The sequence below is a fragment of the Artemia sp. Qi Xiang Cuo genome, chromosome 4 (assembly GCF_049724085.1).
Source record: "Artemia sp. Qi Xiang Cuo chromosome 4, ASM4972408v1, whole genome shotgun sequence".
NCBI classification, from domain to species: Eukaryota; Metazoa; Arthropoda; class Branchiopoda; order Anostraca; family Artemiidae; genus Artemia; species Artemia sp. Qi Xiang Cuo.
The window spans coordinates 88632128-88649569 of NC_142797.1; the positions used below are offsets into that span (position 1 = coordinate 88632128).

The 17442-nt window shown below is 35.0% G+C and overlaps 1 protein-coding gene across 2 annotated transcripts in view; it reads left to right on the top strand.

Moving 5' to 3' along the window:
* Positions 1-17442, top strand: part of LOC148953599 (uncharacterized) — a 185728-nt gene that overhangs the window by 131196 nt on the left and 37090 nt on the right. For both annotated transcript variants that reach the window (XM_089088603.1, XM_089088602.1), the window contains exon 13: positions 3746-3906. In XM_089088603.1, the coding sequence (XP_088944729.1) occupies positions 3746-3906 (161 nt within the window). The remainder of the gene's footprint in view (positions 1-3745; positions 3907-17442) is intronic.

Sequence of the window (17442 nt, forward strand, 5' to 3'; positions counted from 1 at the left end):
AATTTTATACGGGGGGATTTGACAGAATTCCTATACGAAATTCTTTTTATTTGTTTACTTTTTTTTTGTCGACTATATTTTGCAGATGGAGATATTTCGGGGGAATTTTCCGGGAGACATTTTCCACATGTTTTGGTTTCTGTGAAAAAATTTCCATGGAAGGGGAAATTTCTTGAGTGATAGGAAAACGATTAGAGCTTAAAGTCTGTTTTCAAATGGAAGAATGCTAAGAAAAATGAGTCAAGCCTGATCGTTTGCAAGAAATTTTACGGAGGAGCGGGGGGGGGGGAGGATTGTCAGTGAGGAAGGAATTAATTGGAATGGATTTTAAAGGGATTATAATTTTCGCTGGTGAACCTTCCAACACAGGAACTTCCCCTGAGGGAAACAAATTTTTTATAAAGGATGAGCCAGATTTACCGGCATTTTTTGAAAATCAATCAGGAATTAAATATTTTTTTTTTACTGAAAGATTGGAGAAAGATTAAGACTCAAAACGAACCGAAATTATTCCGTATATGCACTTTATGCGTTTATATGCTATGTGCGCTAAAGTTTGACTGTTTGTTCCAATTTTTTTAACCACGACTCCTGAAAAAGAAGGGCGTATGTAATTAGAATAGGAAGCTTTTTTAAAAAGTTTAAGAACTTTAGTGTGAAGAGCAAGGTAATGAGGAAGGGGCAAACTATTCATATACGAAAAACGTTCTGTTCGTCTTTAGTTTTAATGTTGTTCCTTGTTTTCAGCAATAAACTTTTTTTTCTTTAATCAAAAGAAGAAGCAGAGGCAAAACATTTACAAACTGGTATTGAACTGGTTCAATTCTGCCACTGTTTATACTAACAACTCACCACAGCAATAAGCCACCTGAGGCAAACACAGCTAAGAACAATCCTCTTCCATCCCAACCTATTCAAAGCCTCCCTCATTACACCTTCCCAGAAAGTTCCAATTTCCCTTAAATATTTAATGACATCTCCCACCCTGACCATGAATAATCTGCTTTCCGTCTAGCCTTAGACGGTTGGCCAAAAAATACAATCTTCACCAATCCGTCTTCCTTCATCCACAGAATGTGCCTTGGCCTTCTCAACCTTTCTCTCATTATAACCCTAGGAATCGTGATTGAACCACACTTTTTGTACAGCCTACTTTTTGAAATACGGCCAGAAAACCTGGCACCCAAAACAGTCCGTAGGCAATTTTTCTGGAACACATCTAGCAAATCATCATCCGTTTTTTGGAGCGCCCGTGCTGCAACACCATACTTGACCACTGTCGTCACTGTAGCTTCCAATATTCTAATCTTGGATTGCAGACTTATCCCCCTTTTCTTGCAAACCTTTTCAACCGTGAAAAAAAGACCCGGAGTCTTGGCTATTCTACTTTTAACATTTTTACTGCTCCCACTGTGTTTACTAATAATGCTACCAAGGTTAGTGAAGCTATCCCCCCTGATCAATCTTTTCGTTACCTAACGTCTTCTTTTCATCTTCACTTATTCCTAGCCTTAGTGACTTAATCTTCTTAACATTAATTTCCAAACCTATACTAGCACCCTGAACTTACAAAACCTCTAGAAGTTCATTCATTTTACTCACACTTTCATCTAGGATGCTTAAATCCATCAGCATAATCTAAGTTCAGGAGAGTTTTTCCTCTCCATTTGATTCCATATTCTCACATTACCTTTCCTCTTCTCCTTAAGACAACGTCCACCAAAATAGTCCATATAAAGGGGGATAGAGAACAACCCTACTTTACTCCTGATTTAATATTAAACCAGCTACTAGTTTTATTTTCCAGGCTAATGCCTCGATAATTACCACACTCACTTTTATCACCTTTCTTATGTAGTGGTTTAATTAAGGATTTCCTAAAATCGCTAGGTACTTTCCCTTTTTCAAAAAGCTTATTTATAATCTTCAGTAACTTATTTCTAACCTCAGAGCCACCGTATTTAACAAAATCAATTACCACACTATCAGCATCCCGGACATTGTTACTTTTTAATCCTTTTAGTACAATCGCTAATTCTTCCTCACAAAACAGATCTTCCTTAAGATCTAAGACATCACAATTTTTTTCATTTTCCTCTATATTTTTTCCTGCAACTCTATCTCAGTTAAAAAATTCTCAAAATGTTCTACCCATATCTCTTTAACTCATTCCTTATCGTTAATTGTCATCCCGTTCCCATCTTTAACTAGGAAAAGTCCGTATTGACTACTCCCTCTCAGTTTATTAACATGCCAGTACAATATTTTACTATTATGTCGTATAGCTGTATCTTCCAGATCCTCGGCAGCTTTATCCATGACCTCCACTTCACACCTCCTTGGTTTTTATTTTAATGTTTTATATACTTTTTTTTAGAACACATGACTCTGTAGACACCACTACTCAAATAGGGTCAGTTTTATCGTTTCTCGAGTTGAAAAAATGTTCAACTTTTTTTTAAGTTTTGAGAGAAAGAGATAGAATATGTTTTTTTTTATATTTTTCCAAGTATGTTGCTGAGTTTTGAGATGAATATTATTGTGGTGACAGTTTTGTTTTCAATTGCCGAGAGTAACTGAATCATGGGGAACGGGCTCCCTATTTTTCTGTTTTACTTTTTTAATCGTCTATCTATGATATTTTCAATAATGTTAATTGAATAGTCATTTCAGAATAGAATATCGTATTATAATTTAATTCAGATTTTACAAGTTTACCTGAGCAGGTTTTCAGAACTCTGTCGACTAAAAAGATAATTACCCCTCTTTTTACAGAAGGAGGGTGATTTTACGAGAAATATAGATACCGATCATTGTGGTTCGGCTTTCTGTATATAGAAAATTCAAGGAGTATTTCTTATAATTAAAACATCCAACAAAAGGAAGATTCAGGAAAGTTCCTAGTTTTTCTCACCTATTTGATTTTAATTTTCATTTATTATATCTTTTCTTTTCTTTGTTTCATATGTCATGTATAGCCAGTGTGGTCTTATAACGTATTTAAGAAAAACAAACAAATTAGAAATATTAAAAGTCTTGTCTAAGGTACATTTGGCAACCCAAATCATTATAGCTCTGGTATACTTGGTAATACTTAGAGAGGAGGGACATGATAAAGCCTATGAGTTTACGATTGTATAAAAAAAAAACATTGCAAGTCATATTAGTTCTTCAAAAAAAATTTCATTCGTATGTATATGAAAGCTCTTGTGGGGATGCATATGCAGATAGAGGCTTAGAGCTACATTCATATAAAATTATAGCATTTATTATATATATATATATATATATATATATATATATATATATATATATATATATATATATATATATATATATATATATATATATATATATATATATATATATCAATTTATATATATTCAAAATAATATAATCAAGGAAAATTCCGAAAAAACAAAACAAAAAACAAACGCGGAAAGTAAAAAAAAAAACAATTAAAAACCAATAAAAAAAAACAGCCAGAAAATTAAAAGATAAATAAAATTCAATACAAGACCAAATATTTTAATTCTTATAGCCTTTGGTCTTTTTTTGAATTTTATTCATTTTTTAATTTTGGGCAAATTCACTTTCTTAAATTGGAGGTTTTCAGAACCTTTCTTCTAAAAAAAAAATGAGTCTCTATGTGACGTTGGCTATTTACTCTCGAGGTAATGAGACAACTGTCTTTTTTCTAAAATTCCTATTTGTGAGCTAACTGATTAAGCTTATCTGTCTTAAGATTTCGTGAGCAATACAACATTTGCCAAGACGACGATGATTGTGTATTAAACCCTTGCGCCAAATATGGAGACGATGATGCAGTATGCAACGACTTATATGGTTTTTTTACATGTAACTGTTCGTCTGGATATATTTATGCCAATGATGATGGATGTGTTCGTAAGTAACATTTCTTAAAAGAACCTCATTTTTTTCCGTATATTTTGCTTGCTTTATGTCAACTGTCATAATGGTTTATGCCAATAGTAAAACTTAGATCAACTGTCTGCTCCAGAATAAAGTTTTTGAACTTTAGCGACATCATTGAAGGTAATTCTCGACATGATTGAAGGTAAAATTCTAGGTTAGCTACTTTTTTCTCTCTTGTAGAGAAGTTAGGTAAGGAAAATGACACTTTCAGGAAATTAGTCTCCAGAATAAAGTATGTTCTGGGAAGGTATTTTGAAGTACTTACCTTCACTTCTTCTACATCTAGAGGGCAGTGACTTTTGATGACCTTTAAGAATCTTTGTGTTATAAAAGTGAAACCTTGATAAATAGTTCTTCTGCTTAAATGAAGTACAAGAAAATTGTTCTCAGCTTCACTACTTTGCTCACTCCCAATTTATGAGGTTTCAAACATTTACATATACATTTCCTGAATTTAGACAAACTCATTGATATGGCTTAAAATTCTACTCATATAACAAAAATTGTATTTTCAGAAATAAACCAGAAAAAGAAAGTGATAACTGAAAATTATGTTAAAATGTTTTTTTTTGTCCAAATTTCAATAGGTATACTAGAACCTGTTACACGGGCAAATCCAGGATGGTTTTAGGAGGGAGGGGCTAAATAGGTTGATCCGGTAAACTTGCATTAGGAGCAATTTTAATTAATGCAAACTTGAGTTAATTAAGTAAATTACACTACTTTAGACTAGGCTAGGGGGCCCTCCCTCTCCTTGCCCTCCGGATCTGGCACTAACCTGTTAAGCAGGTATACACCTGTTAAGCAGGCAAATCTCTAAGACTTAGTAATCAGAAGAAGGTTAATATAGAAGCGTGGCAATACCTTCTTAGAGCATGTTTTTGGCCCTGGATTCATTATTGAAAGTATCATTTTCCTAACCTAACCCCTTTCCAAGATAGCAAAGAGTAGCTAAACTAAAATTTTACCAAAGGGAACATACCACTAGATGCCATTTTTTATGTTGTTTCTGAATAGGATAATTGTTTTTCTTGCAAATTCAATTTTAAGCCCTTTTAGGACCCTTGAAAATAATAATTTCATTCTATATTTTTTTTATATAAAAATGGGTTATAACATTTGTTCCAAACTTACTATTTTGTTTCGAACGAGCTTACATTATAAATCAATTTTGTAAAAGTTGTATAATTAACAAACATTGATCTGTCAACATTAAGCTGAATAAAAAAAAAATTTCAAAACAAATCTAACATGTTTTCTTCTTATCCTATTAGGCCCCTTAAAAAGGGCTGTTTCACCTATAGGCCTATGTCATAAAATATTAGAACTGACAGAAGAAACCTGGCAGATGCAAAAATGGGGAAATTGTTTTAAATTTCTTACCACACTTAGCTGTGACAAATCAATGCTTGTGGATTATAAAATTGTAATAAAATGGATTTTATAATGAAGTTGTAAGTTTGAAACCAATGTTTTAACCCTTTCTATACTAATAAACATAGACAGAAATTACCATTTTCAAGGGTCCAAACAAGGCTGAAAACTAAATTTTGGAAGAAAAGTAGTTAGCATCTAGTGGTATGTTTACTTTATTTGTTGTGTATAATATGAACTGATCAAAATTTACCAATTAGGTAACTGGCAAAGGTAAATTATTGGGTAGAATTCAGAATGGAAAAAGTGTTTTTTTTATGGTTTTGTCGGCAACGCTGGTTTATAGCAGTGTTGAGTTTGTCACCTCTTGATGGTTGCTTGATCAAGAAATCTTCTATCTCTTGGTTCCTTTGTGACTGTCGACTGCAGAAAAAGTTGCTTGTTATTCTTACAAGGGCTGAACTGGACTACAGTGAATAGTTTTGATAGGATGCTGAAATGGTAAAGCGGGATACAGCAAACGCAAACCGTTGTAGGGGTTGCCCCTGTACAGAGATCTCTTGAAAAACTGAAATCTGAGCTTGTGTTCTACTGCAAGCATTTGGCTGGAAATCTGCAGCATCAAACCACTTTGGACCATAGGATGTCTTCTGAAGTGAAGATTCTCCCTTATGGAGTTATGAATTCTTGTACAACTGAAGTTGAACTACAGGCAGAAAGACAAAGCGGTTTTGTAAAAATGATGTTTAGTCTAAAACTTGGCAAATCTGTTGTGCCAAAAATCTTTATTTACAAAAATCAAAGAGTAATGATAAAATTGACGAATTCGACATGAAGCCGACCTTTGCTGCAAATGTCCCTACCATATGAAAATCTTGTTGTGACTAAGATTTGCCTTAGTTTGTCAAACGCCTTTAATGAATTAAAGGTTTTGAGAACTTTCTACTGTCTGGCTGCTAAACAGAAGCTGGCAGCTAACTCGTCCTCGTAGCTCAGTAAAAGAAACATGTTTTTATCACAATATTGTTGTGTTACTTCTTGAAGGGTTAAATTAAAAAGATTAAACTTTCTTGAAGGCATTACAGAATACAGCCAATTGACCTTTGTATTCATTTATCGATTGTGTTCCAAACTATTTTGACAATCAAATTTATTTTTGAATACATGAACTAAATACGTTCTAAGACTGCACTGAATAAACTTGAAGTCCGACAGAAAAAATTATATATAAAAAATATCTAAGAAAATGAGACTTATCTCGCTAGTCTACCAAGCTCTAAAAAATTGTTCACACAATCATGTAGTCTCTAAATTGAATTATGTCAGAGATATTTTATTCTATAATAGCTATCCCATTAAACTTATTGATAATATTATTGATAGAAGATTAAAAAATGTAAAACAACTAAATAATTAACCGATCTCCTTTTTTGTAACTTGTTACTACAAGTACAAACATATATTTAACCATTTTGCCATTTATCCCAAGACTCAGCGACAAACTTGGAAAAAATTTAAAGAGCCATTATCCTTCTATTTCTCTAAAAATGAACCAAGGTTTACTGAAGCTTGTTGGCGTTTTTTACAGCTTCGCTCATGAAGATAAAGTTTGGGTGTATTCATTGCACTTTTGATCTGGAGGTCAGTGGAAATTTTCTTTTCAATGCATCAAAACAAACCATCTAGGTATCAGACCACATTCTGGTTTCCGACAAATCTGTCTAAAAGGGCAAGGAGGCTTGCACCGGGTCTTAATGGTTTGGGATTACTGTATATGTTGTGTTGCCATCAGTAAAGTTATGCAGAGAGCTCACCTGTTATGAGCATCGGTAAAGTTATGAAGAAAACTAAATCTCATGTAATTTATTTAAAAAAAATTGAAAAATATAGGTCCAAATATACTACCTTGGGGTACACCTGCTTTCATTGGATGTTTGGAAGAAGTGAACTCGTCAAGAACAACCCACAGTGAAAAATCAGAGAGGAAGCTATCAATCACTTTTAACAAGGATTCTCTGACATTACACGAGCAAAGTATCTTCAGAAGGTTACAATGCCATACTCTATGGAAAGCTTTAGCAATGTTGAATAACAATAACTTTATGCCATAACTTTTCACCAGAAGTTAAAACCACCCCTCGTTTCCAGAATTCATTTACTAAAACATAAATTATAACAAAAAATAAAAAAAATTATTTCCTCTCCGCCCCTGAAAGACTTTATGGACAGAAAAATAGAGAAGAAAGGAGTCTGACCAAACGCATCACATAGAAGGAAATCTTACATCAGTAGTATTTAAAAGGACATATAACAAATAATTAGAAACTAAAGATGGGCTATTGAAAAAAAAATGCCAGTTACCAATGGACTAAAGAGACGGCAAACAGAAGAGATCGAATATTTAGAAAAATCTTGATCACGGAATCGTTTTGTCTCTTTAACAATTTTTCTGGTCCTCTCCTGGACAGAGGAAAGAGAACCTATTGAAGATGAAAAGGTATATATACAAATAAGTGGTCAATAAGAAACATTCAACTGAATCAGTGAAGAAAAAAGAAGCTTAAGATTATGACCAGGGATTGAGTATTTAAGCTTCCAAAGGACACCAAGGTTTCTTGCTGCCTTCAGCTTGATAAATTCTTGTAACTCGTTAATTAAAGACTTTCATCTACCAGAGTCCCAAGAAAAAATTACAAAAGCATGATCAGGTATAGAGATGGATCCCGAGAAGTCAAGATTCATTTTAAACCAGGACAAGGTTTAGATATTATAGCAAAGATAAGAAGCTTCAATTTGGAAGTATTTAATAAAAGATAATTTATCTTAAAGCATGACAGAACAGGCTAAAAAAGAAGTGTCAGGTTCAGCCACAAACCTTCTTAGACATTTTTAGTAATATCATTAGGGTGCTATTATCTGAAAAGGTCACCAGAACATTGTCAGATACAGACTTATACTTGTGTTGGGTTATTAAGCAGTCAAACGTAAAACACTTTTTACGATATCCATATTGGCGATCCCTTGAGGGTCAGTTGACTTCTGGTACTGATAAAGTGAATACAGTATACAGACTTACCAGTATACAGACTTATACTTGTGTTGGGTTATTAAGCAGTCAAACGTAAAACAATTTTTACGATATCCATATTGGCGATCCCTTGAGGGTCAGTTGACTTCTGGTACTGATAAAGTGAATGACTGAAAAAGTTTTCATAAACTTTCTAGATGCAGCGGGGGATGGTAAATGGCATAAATGACCCCACACTGATTGGATCACCATCTGGCTTAGTTATAAGAATATCAAAAGTAGTTTTACATATGTGTGGAAAGGTTCGAAAGGAAAAATACCGCTGGAAAAATGATGACAATAACAGGCTGAAAATAACCCTTTATTTAAATATATTTTTACTATATTCATCACGGATAATGTTCGGAAAATGTGGTTTTAGACTTTCTTTTTAGATTCTGTTAAAAACATTTAAGTTTAATTTAAGTCTCATTTTTCAGTTTAATTTTTAACGAAATTGCAATTTGAAACGCATTTTTCCCCTTTCTTTGTGATTTAATCTACACTTGAGCCCACCTCTTACATTACGCTTAAGCAACTTGAAGTTAAGTTAGGCCACTGTGAATAAATTTCAACAGCAGAATCATTCCCTATCTCAACCATTAGACAAAGCTGGACTGAGCATTGAGATGCAACTGCTCCAGAGAGTATATAAACAAGTATAAACATAAGCGACATTAGATCTTTGCACGGGTAGGCACTCGCGTGGCAGAGGAAAATAATGGGCATGACTGTAATAATGGAAAAGGTAGAGATAACATTGATTTAAGAATAAAAACCAAAAAAAAACAAAGAATGTATTTATAAGGCTAATCAAGGTAAAAATAAGTTTTAAAAATAAGTTTTCCTTCTAATTTTGAAAAAAAAATTCATTGTCGCACGAAATCCAACTTTTGGACAAATAGAAAACCTTACTCTTAGAAAAAATAGAAGCCACCTTAAACAAAATATGAAAGACTAAAAATACACGAGAAAAATTACACTTCTTACTGCCAATTAAAATTTTTTAATTACCTCGCTGCTTAAAGCAAGCCTTTTAAGATTAATTATTTCCTAGCCAATTTGTGTAAAAGTTTTTCAAAAGAAAAACTAATGGTTTAAGGGTACTTCGCATATTTTTACGGCACTTTGAGCTAGAAAATATTGTTCTAGGCCCTAAACCAAATTCATTCTTAAGTAAATAAGTAATATGAAATTTCTCAAATTCCGAATTTTGAAGAAGTTTACACTCTTTGCTACATAATACTTTCTTTAAGTATCCTCATCTCTTAATTAGGTTTTCAAAGGGATGCAAATATAGGACAATTGTACTTTTTTTACAACTTATTTTGAAAATTTCCGTTGCTTTGTGGCAGACAATGCTTTCTCCAATGCATGCACGTGCTCTATCATAGAAATTGATACTATTTTAAACTTTTGTTTTCAGCATACGAGCGGACATGCTTTTGATTATGTAGGTTATGATAGGATTTTATTATAGGATAGGATTATATGATATTATTATTATTATATGATAGGATAGGTTATATATTATTATATATTATTATATGATAGGATAGGATTTTAGGTAGGTTATGTAGGATTTGATTATGTTTTCATGGTCCATTCCTAAAGGAGAAGGGGTAGTGACACCATTAATCACAACTAACTATAATTAAACAATCCAAGATTACTAATTTTATTTCTTAGCCGAGCCCAACCTCCTCCTCCTTGAAAATCCGGATCTGCCAATATTTTAAAGGTGTAATATAAGAAAAATTTACTTTTTGCCTCTCTGGACTTGTATAGATTTGCACTGCTGTATTTAGGTAAATCAATGAAGAAGAAATTGCTGACAGGAAAGCTCCACAACACTCTAAAAGATAGACTAGCAGTTTCTCCTCAAAAGCTTTTAAGGCATTTACGGAAGAGTTTCTAACACTGCAGGAGCGTCTAACGATTTTGAAATCTGTCAAACAGTTCGTGGTAACGAACTGTAAGTAAGGAGCGACCCGGCTCAATGGTAACCGAAACTCTAAAAAACGGAATTTTGATACCAATAGATACATCAAAAGAATCAGATTTTAATTCTGATTTCAAATATATAAGTTTCATCAAGTTTAGTCTTACCCATCAAAAGTTAAGCGCCTGAAAGAATTTGGCTTATTTTAGAAACAAGGAGGAACCACCCTCTAAAAGCAATAGGATCTTAACGAAAATCACACCATCATATTCAACATATCAGAAAACCCTACTTGCAGAGGTTTCAAGCTCCTATCTACAAAAATGTGAAATTTTGCATTTTTTGCCAAAAGAACGATCACAGGTGCGGGTTTATTTGTTTTTTAGTTTTTTTTTTTTTCCCAGGGGTGATCGTATCGACCCAGTAATCCTAGAATATCGTGGAAGGGCTCATTGGAACGGAAATTAACAGTTCCAGTGCCCTTTTTAAGTGACCAAAAAATTGGATGGCAACTAGGCCCCCTCCCACGCACATTTTTCCCAAAGTTACCCGATCAAAATTTTGAGATAGCCATTTTGTTCAGCATGGTCGAAAATATGATAATTATGTCTTTTAGGATGACTTAATCCCTCGAAGCCCCCAGGAGGAGGGCTGAAAGTTATGAACTATATAGCCTAGTAATGGTTATTGGGACCCGGCTCAATGGTAACCGAAACTCTAGAAAACGGTATTTTGACACAAATAGATACATCACAAGAATCGAATTTTAATGCTGATTTCAAATATATATATTTCATCAAATTTACTCCTACCCATCAAAAGTTACGTGCCTGAGAAAATTTGGCTGATTTTCGAAAAAAGGGGGAAAGACCCCCTAAAAGTTATAGAACTTTAATGAAAATCACACCATCATATTCCGCGTATCAGAAAACCCTACTGTAGTGGTTAGGACTTGTACAAGTCCTAATGTGGAATTTTGCATTTTTTGCCAGAAGAAAGATCACGGGTGCATGTTTATTTTATTTTTTTCCCCAAGGGGTGATCGTATCGACCAAGTGGTCCTAGAATATCGTGGGAGGGCTCATTGGAATGGAAATTAAAAGTTCTAGTGCCCTTTTCAGTGAAAAAAAAAAATGGAGGGCAACTAGGCCCCCTCCCACGCTCATTGTTTTCCCAAAGTCACCTGGTAAAAATTTTGAGATAGCCATTTTGTTCAGCATGTTCGAAAATATTATAAGTATGTCTTTTAGGATGATTTAATCCCCCGAAGTTCCCGGGAGGAGGGCTGAAAGTCATGAACTTTACCCAATGTTAACATATAGTATTGGTTATTGGGAAGTATACCGTACAGACGTTTTCAGTGGAGATTTTTCCTGGTAGTGAGGGGGGGGGGGATTGGGCACGGATTTACGCAGGGAGGGGGGCCTCCGGGCCCGCCCGCCCCCCAAAATCTCACGATTTTTTTCATTTTTCCATAATTTTCTGATTTTTCTCACAGAATAATGGGTTTGAGGGATTTGCCCCCCCCCCCCCGAAACAAATTCCTGCGTACGTGCCTGGGGTCGGGGGTTACGTAGAAGGATCTTTCCATGAAGGAAGTTTTCATGGGGGAAGGGACATTGCTATGAAGGGGACGCCGGACTTCCCAGCATTATTTAAAAAAAGATAAGAAATTAAATATAAAAGAACAAGTTTTTCAACTGCAACAGCAGCAACATCAAAACTTTAAACGAACAGAAAAGTAGAGGGGGAGGTGCTACTCCCGTACGAACACCCTGCTGCCATCTACAATTTAGTTTAATGCTGACGGGACATAATTTATTCAAGGATTATCGATCGAGTCTAATGTGGGTGTGTCAAGGTTAATCGATCTGTTGTTGTTGTTTGGCCACGTGCTAATGACATGAGGGTGATTTACATAATCGATGGGAGAATTATTGATTCACGAGCGTGGGCATGACTGGACATAATTTATTCAAGGATTATCGATCGAGTCTTATGGGGGTCATGGTCATTCGATCTGTTTTGGTTTGGCCACGTGGTTTGTCACGAGGGGTGATTTACATAATCGATGGGGGACATAATTTATTCAAGGATTATCGATCGAGTCTAATCGAGGGGGTGTGTCAAGGTCAATCGATCTGTTGTTGTTTGGCCACGTGCGAATGACATGAGGGACGATTTACATAATCGATGGGGGAATTATTGATTCACGAGAGTGGGGAATTATGAAACAATATGGTCATAGAGTCCCTAGGGAGAAAGATTACGTAATCGCTCAATGACCTATTTTTCCAAGGTCTATTTATTTGATGTTTTTCTCGGCTAGCCTGCCCTGAGAACTTGATTTACATAATCGCTAGGGGAAATTATTGATTCACGAAGGGGAAATTAAGAAACATTAAGACTTCTTTAATCTGTGATTTACATAATCGTTAGGTGAAATTATTGATCCACGAAGGGGAAATTAAGAAACAAACATGGCTTCATTGTTGTTTGGTTAGCTTAACCTGAGAAATTGATTTACATAATCGGCGGGGAAATTGTTGATTCACGAAGAGGGAATTAAGAAACATTAAGGCTTCTTTAATCTTTAGGCCTGAGGGATTTATTTATTATTGTTGTTTTTGGACAAGTGCATGCCATAAACCACGTGGTGCTGTCACGAGTCAGAACACCTGTGCTGTCGACCTCAATTCACCTATCGTGAATCAATAATTCCCCTTAGAAACAACAAATTAATTTCCCTTTCTTGACAGATCAATCAATCAATGACATCATCTGTCAGACTTTAAAAATTTTCGCCTAGAAACATTTCTCCAGGAATAGATCCAGGTCATTAATGTCTTTGCCTCGGGAACAGTTCTACTGGTCGAACTCCAAAGGATATTAATAACCAAAAGCCATGGAAACAATTAGGCAAGAAACATCTTAGCGATGAATTGTTTTAGCGTGCGAGAAGGTTTCCTATTAATTTGAAACGCGTTAGCACAGAGATGCCAATAACAAAGGAACACGCTGAATTTGCGTTTAGGGATTATTTGGGCGAAACCGTTTTAGACAGGTAATGGAACTATTTCGGCGAAACAGATAGAGACATTTTAAAAGAATATTTTTGAAGAGATTTTAGAAGAGAATTTAATGGTGAAACTCTGTGGTCGTTATAATACACAAGTTTCATTTGAACAGTGTTGTGAGGTCCTCTAACCCAACCCCAAAGGGTTCCAATCCTCAGACCCCAACCCCGGAGGAAGCCCCCCGGTCCTCAAAGGTCCACCGGGCTCCCCAAGGCCCTCCACCCGTTCCCCAAAGGGCCCCAGCCCCCCAACTGCCCCCCCGGACACTCAAAGGTCCCCCAAGCTCCCAAAGGGCCACCGGCACCCCCAAAGGCCCACCCCAGACCCTCAACGGCCATCCCCGGGCCCCCCAAAGGCCCATCGAGCTCCCAAAGGACCAACGGGGTCCCAAAGGCCATCCACCGGTCCCCAAATGTCACCCAGACACCCAAAGGCCCTCCCTGTGCCCCAAAGGCCCTCCCTGTGCCCCAAAGGCCCTCCCCCGACCCCCTCCTCCTCCTCCCACCTCCTCCTCCTCCCACCTCCTCCTCCTCCTCCTCTTCCTCCTCCCACCTCCTCCTCCTCCTCCTCCTCCCTCCTCCTCCTCCTCCCACCTCCTTCCTCCTCCTTCTACCTCCTCCTCCCACCTCCTCCTTCCTCCTCCTCCTCCCCTCCCCTTCCCCCCCCCATTCCCTCATCATTTTTTATACTTTTTTGTGCATTGAGACACAGAACGACCCCCTGCCCCCGGCCCCTCCCCCTCCAAAGGTCTGATTTTTTCAAAGTTCATTTTGAATTTCTTTCATTGAAATGCAAGAGTTGGAATATTTCAGTAGTGTTTGGTTGTGGTTTACCTTGTCACAGTTACATTTTCTTGATTTTTCAAAGTTCATTTTGAATTTCTTTCGTTGAAATGCAAGAGTTGGAATATTTCAGTAGTGTGATGTTGTAGTTTACCATGTCACAGTTACATTCCCTTAATTTTTCAAAGTTCATTTTGAATTTCTTTCGTTGAAAGGCAAGAGTTGGACTATTTCACTAGTGTGATGTTGTAGTTTACCCTGTCACAGTTACATTCCCTTAATTTTTGATAGTCCATTTTGAATTTCTTTCGTTGAAATGCAAGAGTTGGAATATTTCAGTAGTGTTTGGTTGTGGTTTACCATGTCACAGTTACATTTTCTTGATTTTTCAAAGTTCATTTTGAATTTCTTTCGTTGAAATGCAAGAGTTGGAATATTTCACTAGTGTGATGTTGTAGTTTACCTTGTCACAGTTACATTCCCTTGATTTTTCAAAGTTCATTTTGAATTTCTTTCGTTGAAATGCAAGAGTTGGAATATTTCACTAGTGTGTTGTTGGTGTGTAAAATGTATAATTAAAATTAGATAATATTTTGAAAGTCCATTTTTAATTTCTTTAGTTGAAATGCAAGAGTTGGAATATTTCAGTAGTGTTTGGTTGCGGTTTACCTTGTCACAGTTACATTTTCTTGATTTTTCAAAGTTCATTTTGAATTTCTTTCATTGAAATGCAAGAGTTGTAATATTTCAGTAGTGTTTGGTCGTGGTTTACCTTGTCACAGTTACATTTTCTTGATTTTTCAAAGTTCATTTTGAATTTCTTTCGTTGAAATGCAAGAGTTGAAATATTTCAGTAGTGTTTGGTTGCGGTTTACCTTGTCACAGTTACATTCCCTTCATTTTTCAAAGTTCAGTTTGAATTTATTTCGATGAAATTCAAGAGTTGGAATATTTCACTAGTGTGTGGTTGTGGTTTACCATGTCACAGTTACAGTCCCTTAATTTTTCAAAGTTCATTTTGAATTTCTTTCGTTGAAATGCAAGAGTTGGAATATTTCACTAGTGTTTGGTTGCGGTTCACCTTGTCACAGTTACATTTTCCTGATTTTTCAAAGTTCATTTTGAATTTCTGACATTCAAATGCAAGAGTTGGAATATTTCAGTAGTATTTGGTTGTGGTTGACATTTTCACAAATACATCCCATTGTTTTTTCAATGTTCATGTGAAAGTCTGTCGTTTAAAGGCAAGAGTTGGAATATTTCAGTAGGGGTTGGGTGTGATCTACCATGTCACTTGTACATTCGAATACTTTGTCACAGTTCAAGTTGAATTTCTTTCAATGAAATGAAAGTGGTGGAATATTTAAGTATTGTTTGGTTGCGGTTCACCTTTTCACAGTTACATTTTCTTTATTTGTCAAAGTTCATTTTTAATTTCTTACATTGAAATGAAAGAGTTGGAATATTTCAGTAGTGTTTGGTCGTGGTTTACCTTGTCACAATTACATTCTCTTAATTTTTCAAAGTTCATTTGAATTTCTTTCTTTTAAAATCAATTTTTTTTATATTTGAGTTGTTTTTTGTTGCTGATTACCTTGTCACATTTACATTCCATTAATTATTGAAAGTTTATATTGAATTTCTTTCGCTGAAATTCAAGAGTTGGAATATTTCACTAGTGTTTGCTTGTGGTTTACCTTGTCAAAGTTACATTTTCCTGATTTTTCAAAGTATACTTTGAATTTCTTTCACTGAAATGCAAGAGTTGTAATATTTCAATAGTGTTTTGTTGTGGTTTACCTTGTCACAGTTACATTTTCTTGATTTTTCAAAGCTCATTTCGAATTTCTTTCATTGAAATGCAAGAGTTGAAATATTTCAGTAGTGTGATGTTGTAGTTTACCATGTCACAGTTACATTTTCGTGATTTTTCAAAGTTCATTTTGAATTTCTTTCATTGAAATGCAAGAGTTGGAATATTTCACTAGTGTGATGTTGTAGTTTACCTTGTCAAAGTTACATTTTCTTGATTTTTCAAGGTTTATTATGAATTTCTTTCATTGAAATGCAAGAGTTGGAATATTTCACTAGTGTGTGGTTGTGCTTTACCTTGTCACAGTTACATTTTCTTGATTCTTCAAAGTTCATTTTGAATTTCTTTCTTTGAAATGCAAGAGTTGGAATATTTCAGTAGTGTGATGGTTGTAGTTTACCATGTCACAGTTACATTCCCTTAATTTTTCAAAGTTCATTTTGAATTTCTTTCGTTGAAATGCAAGAGTTGAAATATTTCAGTAGTGTTTGCTTGTGGGTTACCCTGTCACAGTTACATTTTCTTGATTTTTCAAAGTTCATTTGAATTTCTTTAGTTGAAATGCAAGAGTTGGAATATTTCAGTAGTGTTTGCTTGTTGGTTACCCTATCACAGTTACATTTTCTTGATTTTTCAATTTTCATTTTGTATTTCTGTAATTTAATTGCAAGATCTTTTCTTTTTCATTTGTTTGTTTTTGTTGTTTAAATTGTAACTTTTAATTTTTCATGTGTTTTCAAAGTTCATTTTGATTTTCTTTCGTTGAAATGCAAGAGTTGGAATATTTCAGTAGTGTGTTATTTGTAGTTTACCTTGTCACAGTTACATTCTCTTGATTTTTCAAAGTTCATTTTGAATTTCTTTCGTTGAAATGCAAGAGTTGGAATATTTCAGTAGTGTTTGGTTGTGGTTTACCTTGTCACAGTTACATTTTCGTGATTTTTCAAAGTTCATTGCGTATTTCTTTCGTTCAAATGCAATAGTTTGGCTATTTAAGTAGTGTTTAGTCATTGTTTACCTTGTCACATTTACATTTTCCCGATTTTTCAAAGCTCATTTGAATTTCCTTCGTTGAAAAGCAAGAGTTGAACTATTTCAGCAGTGTTTGCTTGTGGTTTACCTTGTCACAGTTACTTTTTCGTTATTTTTTAATGTTCTTTTGAATTTCATTAGTTGAAATGCAGGAGTTGGAAAATTTCAGTAGTGTTTGGTTGCGGTTTACCTTGTCACAGTTACATTTTCTTGATTTTTCAAAGTTCATTTTGAATTTCTTTCGTTGAAATGCAAGAGTTGTAATATTTCTGTAGTGTTTGGTTGCGGTTTACCTTGTCACAGTTACATTTTCTTGATTTTTCAAAGTTCATTTTGAATTTCTTTCGTTGAAATGCAAGAGTTGGAATATTTCAGTAGTGTTTGGTCGTGGTTTACCTTGTCACAGTTACATTCCCAGT